Source organism: Diuraphis noxia, unplaced genomic scaffold (assembly GCF_037042655.1).
Source record: "Diuraphis noxia isolate RWA-SAM2 unplaced genomic scaffold, SU_Dnox_SAM2 contig0002, whole genome shotgun sequence".
Classification (NCBI taxonomy): Eukaryota; Metazoa; Arthropoda; class Insecta; order Hemiptera; family Aphididae; genus Diuraphis; species Diuraphis noxia.
In genome coordinates, this window is record NW_028301712.1 from 8364496 (window position 1) to 8371977 (window position 7482).

The following is a 7482-nucleotide window of genomic DNA, read 5'->3' on the forward strand; positions in this document are numbered from 1 at the left end:
CGTTATCATTATATAGTTTAATTATATTATTTTTTGTCGTATTATACCATTGTGGGGACGCCCGTATCATAATTTTTTATCATTATTATTCTTTTTTATGCCGTCGTATTGACATTTTATGTCGCATGATTATTAATTATTATTCGAGGAATTTTCGCTTAATATACACATTAAACATTAAATTGTCATTAGTAATTTGTATGTTATAAATAGAATTTTGGTCACCCTTTGTCTATATTACCTGCGCAATTTGCATCAGACAACTGGACATTTAGTAAGATCTGTCGCAGCGCCAACACACACTGATCACGCGCGTAGGCTTGGTGTGCAGGAGCGAGGAGCGTATGATCACAGAATAGATTAATTTAATCTATTCTGTGGTCTGATTGTTGCACAGATGACAACTTGTTACCGACGACAATCATTATTCATTTTTATTGCGACATTTATTTGAACAGAGTACATTGTGCAGCGCAGTAGAAACCGCGGTGTGGGCGGTTCATTGCACCGGGTCAGTACATTATAAATTATAATCCATTTGGATAGCAGCAAACGCAATTCGGTGGTACATCCAGACGAACGCGCTCCACAACTCCCATCGTCGTCTCGCACTCGTGCAGAGGCACCACTGCACCAGGTTTAGAAAATATCTAGAGAGGGCTCACTTTTTTATAGACACGTGTACAGTTTTACCTAAATAATTTAATTTTCATTCAATAGATTGTTAAGCAATCACTAATATATATATATGTTGTTTTATATGGTATAAAATTTTAAAAATATTAGCAATTTAAATTTTAATCAAAAAAAAACTACAAGACAAAAATTAATTAGATGCCAATTTAATTTTGATAATTACATCTTTTATGTAGAAAATGTATTTTTCCACACTTTAGAATTGTAAATAAATTGGTTTGCAATAGTTTCTAAATTTATTTCTTCATCACGTTGAACATGAAAAATGGAAATATCATTAAAAATGTGATACAAGGGGTATAATATTATTTTATTTCAAACCATTTTGAGAAAATATTACAATTTGAGTACCGTGGGGTAGGGGGCTAAGATCCAATTTATCGAGCTCATGGAGGGTTGCAGCACTCGTGAACAACGGCATTGAAGCGTGGGTGAGCGACGGCGCTCATCACGCTGGTAAAATGGCGGAAATTGGGAACGCGCGGCAACAAACGATCGTTTTTCACCACCCACTTGCGATGTCTCGCCGTTTAGAGTAAAAGCTCTAATTTAGACATTTGTTTTATGGAAATGTCAATAAAAATATACGTTTTATAAGTATTAAGTAATATTCTATTATTTTCATTAGGTACACTTCAAGTGTTTATAACGTGTTTTTTTTTTGTAATTTTATACTGAATGAAAGCATCAACTAAATGAGCCATTATTAACGGCTTCATTACATTCTATTGAAACATTTTTATAAGAATTACTTTATGTATAGATTGGCTGTTGTATTATTGTTAGAATTGATGTACTTTGTTTGGAAATATTGTCAATGCATAAATAAAACTTGAAAGTTTAAAATTTTTAATTCTAATTAATTTTAAAAATTGATAATATTTTTTAATATTTAAGTTAAAGTCTTCATTTCAAACAAAAATATATAAATAATTTTAAGTATTGATAAGTTCATTAAAAAAAAGCGGGTAAGTTGATGTCGCTCTGCTGTACAGTAGAATCAGTAGTAATGGATAAAAAGCTACTGAAACTGAAAATCAAAGCACTATTTCAACAACTCATCGTGTACACAGACACAAAAAAACACACATCACTGTAAAATCAATATACATTCCTTGCCCACTCAGAATCTAAAACTTAATTTGTAAATATTTTATAAATGTTTGAATTAATTTTTTTAATTTAAACTGTGGTTCCTAGTATAGCAGAATAAGTATTAAATATTTAGCATGTGATTTTAACTTAATTATGAACAAATAGAACAGGATTGTTTTAACTTAATTATTTAATTTTAAATATAATAACAAATTCAATATTTTATACCATCATAGTAAGATAAAATTGTCAATCATTGTTCTTCAATTCGTCTTGAATACCACATTTCAAATTAATTGGTAAACTAACATCTGAAAATAAAATACTATCATATACCCATTGAAAAAATATGAAAATTGAATATATTATATATTTGTTACTAACCAATTTTATTAGGATATGCTAAATTTAAATTGTTCATCACTTCAATAAATTCATCTAAAGACTTTGTGAGTCGTGGATTATAAGTCTTTTCTTCTCCAATTGTTGAAACGGTCTGACCTGAAATAAACGTTAATGAAGGTATACATCATAATATAATAGGTACTAAGAACCGGATATTGATGGCATTCATATTTTTATTTTGATGAATATATTGCCATCCTTGTTTTATATTACCTATTATTTATATCTCTTAACAAAGTATGGTTGTCTCCCAATTCGCAGTCTACATTCATTTTGTGTTTTACCTAGAGGCGGATTTATCTTATAGACACCAACAATTTGCCGGCCCTTTAATAGGTGAACAAGTTACAATACCCCTCCAAAATACCTACTCTAAATATTAAATATATAGACAATAGTGTGGATATCCATTTGAATTTTTAGACTATTTTTTTCGCCTTTTTGTTATTTAGCCTACTTTGAAAAAACGTACAACGATCATTTTTATTAATTATAAACCATAAATAATAAAACAAAACTATAACTATTGTTAAGAACATTAAGTAAAACACAGTAGTTTACAATATTTTGTATGAAAAAAATCTTTATTTATAGGATACAAATTAGATATTCAACTTAAACATCTTAATATTATCTATAGGTACTACATCTAAACTTAACTTTTAGGCGATGCGGCTCTGGGAGGACTATACCAACATGTAAAATATAGTATTAACAAAAACAGTTTTATACACAGGGATTTACTTTATTTATAATGACTGTAAATTATAATGAACCAAAATAGATAAATATATTGTATATCATATGCCCATATACGATCTATAAAAATATAAAATATAAAAATATGCACATTATTAATAATTATTGGTATATAAAAAGTAATTGATCTAACAATATTTTTTTTTACACTTTCTATGTTTTTTAATAAAACACTTCAACATTTACCACCTCCTCTAAATTTTCCGCTCTAGACAGCTGCCAACAGTGCCTAATGGGAAATCTGCCTCTGGTTCTACCTATAGCTGGGAATCCTCCATCATTAATATATATTAGTTTATTACCTATCAATTTATATGTTTTATCTTAATTTTTTATAACAATATATTATATTTTATCATGTAACAACAGGTTAGTTTGTTTAATGTCATTTGAGGTGAAACAACTTTTTTTAAATTTTTAATCAAGACCCATTAGAGAGGTATTATTTAGCTGAATGTTAGTGACGAGGATTATATAAAACTGATAATATTTTTTTGCCTTCCTTAGAGATATGAAATTATGCTTTTTGGATAATTAGTAATATCTTAATACTTATACTTAAAATTACTACTATGGTACAACATGCTTGTTTTGGTAGACTGCATATTGGGAGATAGCCAAGACTGCATTGTTTTACATTTAAGTCATTTTTAATTACACATAATAATGTACTTTTATTTAAAGTAGTTAAGCTTCTAGGCCTGGCTCTAATAGTAATTAGATTTTTCATCACACACGACATTATTTCACTAGTTCTAAGTAAAAATAATATTCTACTTGTAATATCCAATTATGAAATTAGTTCATGAAACATTAGGATGTAGAGACTGGGTTTGATTAATATTAGGCATACTAAACTTTTTATAAAATACGAATATTAATTTATAGCGAATTTATGTTTTAAATACAAAAGCTATCTATCCATTAATTTAAGTGTTGAAAATATACAGAACATTAGTTTTAGAACATACCCGTATAGTCATGCGCTGGATATACTTTATAATAATCGGGTAACGAAAATATTTGTTCATGAACAGAAGAGTATAACGTTTCAGGATCTCCTTCTTGAAAGTCAGTGCGTCCACAACCACCAATCAATAAGCAATCTCCAGTTAAGGCTATTGCTTCATCGTGACAAACAAATGTAATACAACCTAAACAGCAGAAACATAATTAAGATAACATTAGGTTAGTGTATAATACACAATGTTAGTTTTTAATCAAACTAGGAGAATGCAAATTACATAAAATTAAGAATTTGTGAAATAATAAGTAAAAATATATACAATTTTATTTAGCATATACTTAAATTAAAAACATAGTTTAAAAAAACTTCCATTTTTACAGAACTTAAAAAACTATCCTAATTATTGATAAATTATAAACATAATTACTTAATAACTAGTTAAGTTTAAAATTGCATTTATATTATTTTCTTGAATCCTTATCTGATTTACATGATTTATTATTAAAATGTTGACTATATAGTTTAAAAACTACATTGATGATACTTGTATTAAATTGATAAAAAATATAAGCTATTTGAATGGCATTTATAAAACTAATTAATAATACATTTTTCACACTACTCTGTATTCTTTCATTAATTCATTAATATTTTTGAAGAGCAGTATACACTACATATACTTATTTAGGTACTATTTATGTACTCATTTTAAGTATTTATTAGCAATTATTTATAAAATGTAATTATAATATAATTAAAGTTTTGATATTTTGATATTTTTTATTTTTATTTTTACTTTCTATAGTCAGTTTTACAATGTAGTGTATACTATATTATAATATGTATCGTTACAAAGAATCTCTATTTATTATTAACTTTTGTCATATCCACCTAATGTTCACCGATCACCACAATTATTTACAAATAGTAATGATTTATTCACATATTTAAAGTTTGTATTATTCTTTAACACATTACAATAAAAAAAATCTGTTTTATTACCTAGGTAGGTACCTATAATTATTGTTTTTATTGAACTTATAAAAGTATATTTTCAAATTAATAGACAATTCTACATACTAAAAGTGTTGAGCTATAACTGCAGTAAAACTACAAAAGACACTGAGTTTTAGACTGTATGTGATTTCAGGGCAATGATAAATTATACAATTTATTACTTTTGTATTATTATAGAGAATTATTTGTGGTTCATAAGAAGATATTTTTAGAAAAACATTAATGACAGTACCTATGTCCTGTATTGTAAAAAAAAATCAATATCTCAATTAATACAACCAAAATTGTATAACATACACATCATAAATATGTGATCTTACCAATCAAATTAAATTGTATACGTTATGACCAAAACAATTGAATATTTATTTTAAATTCTAAAATAATTTAATGAGTTTGTATATTATGCCCACCAGAGGCAGTTTATTGTAAGGTTATTCTGTTGAAATTTTTTGCAAACATAGTTTTGTCTCCTTATCTCTATTATATAATACTAGTATACAAAAATTATACACTGAATTATATTCATTTAACTATGTATATTACTTATATTTAATTCATTAAAAGTTATAGATAGTTAAAGAAAATAATCTTACAACTTACAATTCAATACAATTCAATTTAATCCATTTTACCCACACACTATCAAATATTATATAATACAAAATTGTATTTACCATTAGTATGCCCTGGAGTTTGTCTAACTTCAACAGAGTATCTTCCAAACTGTATTTCATCTCCTGATTTTACATATTTATCTGCTTGAGCTCCACTACATAGAGAAATAATACTTTCGCATGTTGGTATTAACTTCTTCAGTTCACCAGTTCCAGTAATATGATCAGCATGTACGTGAGTATTGGCTAAAACAAAATTAAGTGCGTATGGTAAATTATACATACAAATTCAAACATTAAACCAACAAAGATATTATATTTAAGTAACAAAAAATACATACCACAGTATAAAAGATTTAAACCAAGTCGCTTAAGTATTGAATGATCGCGGTTTACTTGTTCAAGGACTGGATCAATAATTATTGCTTCTTTTGCTACATAATCAGCCAATAGATAAGTATATGTCCAAGATTCTTGATCAAAAAACTATGTAAAATAAAAAATAAAATTATTGTAAGTATAAAATGTTTATAGGTAAATAAAATATAAAAACAGAAATAACCTGTCGAAACACAAATGTATCTTGAGCAAGTCTAGAGTTGCTCATCATGGTAACTTTTGAAAATCCACCAAAAAAATGTCCACGACTACGCTGTTGTCTAAAAAGTTGGCTAAAACAATTAGCTGCTATCATAATTTCACCAGTGAAATATTTTTTCTATAAAATAAATAATTATAGTTAGTGACCAGTGAGTTTTAGTCAAAAATGACTAACATGTCAAAGTGCCAGCTATAATAGATAAAGAATAATCATATTATATGATATATAAGGCCAAGGACAAATTTTATCATTATTGCTAATTCAATTCAGATGTATTCTGCGTTCAAAATCTTCTTTATCAAAAATATAGCAATTAAAATATATTTATGTCGGTACTTACCTTAATCTTATAGTAGACTAGAATATTGTTATATCATTATAACTGTATAAGAAGTTAATAAGGTATCCAGTAAACAGACGTTTAAACTTTTTCAGGCTTTCCCAAAATAAAGATTTCTTTGGTGTACAAACATAATAATGTCAACTTTATTGTTCTCAAGCTATGATAGTTGTGAATGTACTTTTGATTGTCATTGTATGCTATTAACTTATTCAGTAGCTTATATAAAAAGGAAATCATTTCAGAATTTTAGATCTGTATTTACTATGATAACAATAAACAACACTTGTAGACTGTAGTAAACTATAACCTCTAGTCATAATAATATAATGTAGAACAAATAATATAATCTAAGTAATGTGTTCTGCGATCTCATAAAATAAATTAGTTTAAATGAAGAAATTATATCATAAAACAGGCGATCAACAATAAAAATACAAATTCAAAAGATCAATGAACAATGAATAATAAATGTATACAGTATAAAAACTCAAATAATAATTGTAATACTAACATAACATTAATTATTGTACTATAAGTACTAAGTAGGTACAAACACGAGATAATAAAGGAATAAGTAAACAACTAAAAAAAATAACCACACATTTGACATCTTGTAATCTGTATTTCGTATAGTCGTATAAGATGTAGATATCATTTTTTTGGAATTTGATTTTAATTTATGGCGGGAAGTATTTTGGATATATATATATAAATTTTTCATGATTACGATTACTTACATAATAATTAATATTGTATAGGTACCTAAGAATTTATAATATAGATTATCTACATAATAATACGTTTGTATAATATACTATAATTGGCGAACGAAAATGTATAAATTACCAATCTAACTTTTATTTTAACCATACCAACCAGTTTTCGACCAGTTTTCAAAAACAAATTACTGTAGTCCACACTTCCACAGATTGCTGATACTTTCAACTAGTGTTTATATTGTCATTTTCTGAACGTAATTTAT

General features: G+C 26.6%; 1 protein-coding gene across 1 annotated transcript; it reads right to left on the minus strand.

Annotated features, from left to right (window-relative positions):
• Positions 1-424: 424 nt before the first annotated feature.
• LOC107163962 (persulfide dioxygenase ETHE1, mitochondrial) lies at positions 425-7006 on the minus strand. The gene is made up of 8 exons (XM_089218735.1): positions 6498-7006; positions 6119-6274; positions 5898-6042; positions 5617-5802; positions 3927-4109; positions 2176-2292; positions 2020-2102; positions 425-693 (listed from the first exon to the last, which is right to left on the minus strand). Exons 2-7 carry the CDS (start codon positions 6248-6250, stop codon positions 2041-2043), a joined length of 825 nt encoding a protein of 274 aa, XP_089074861.1. The 5' UTR covers positions 6251-6274; positions 6498-7006; the 3' UTR covers positions 425-693; positions 2020-2040.
• Positions 7007-7482: the final 476 nt, after the last annotated feature.

Bases quoted from the DNA above. Each gene is read 5' to 3' on its own strand.
- LOC107163962 (XM_089218735.1), bottom strand. From the start codon at position 6,250: ATGATAGCAGCTAATTGTTTTAGCCAACTTTTTAGACAACAGCGTAGT. The intron at 4,110-5,616 runs GTAAATACAATT...TCTGCTGTTTAG, and splicing joins AACTCCAGGGCATACTAATG to GTTGTATTACATTTGTTTGT. The intron at 2,293-3,926 runs GTATGTTCTAAA...CGTTTATTTCAG, and splicing joins TCCAGCGCATGACTATACGG to GTCAGACCGTTTCAACAATT.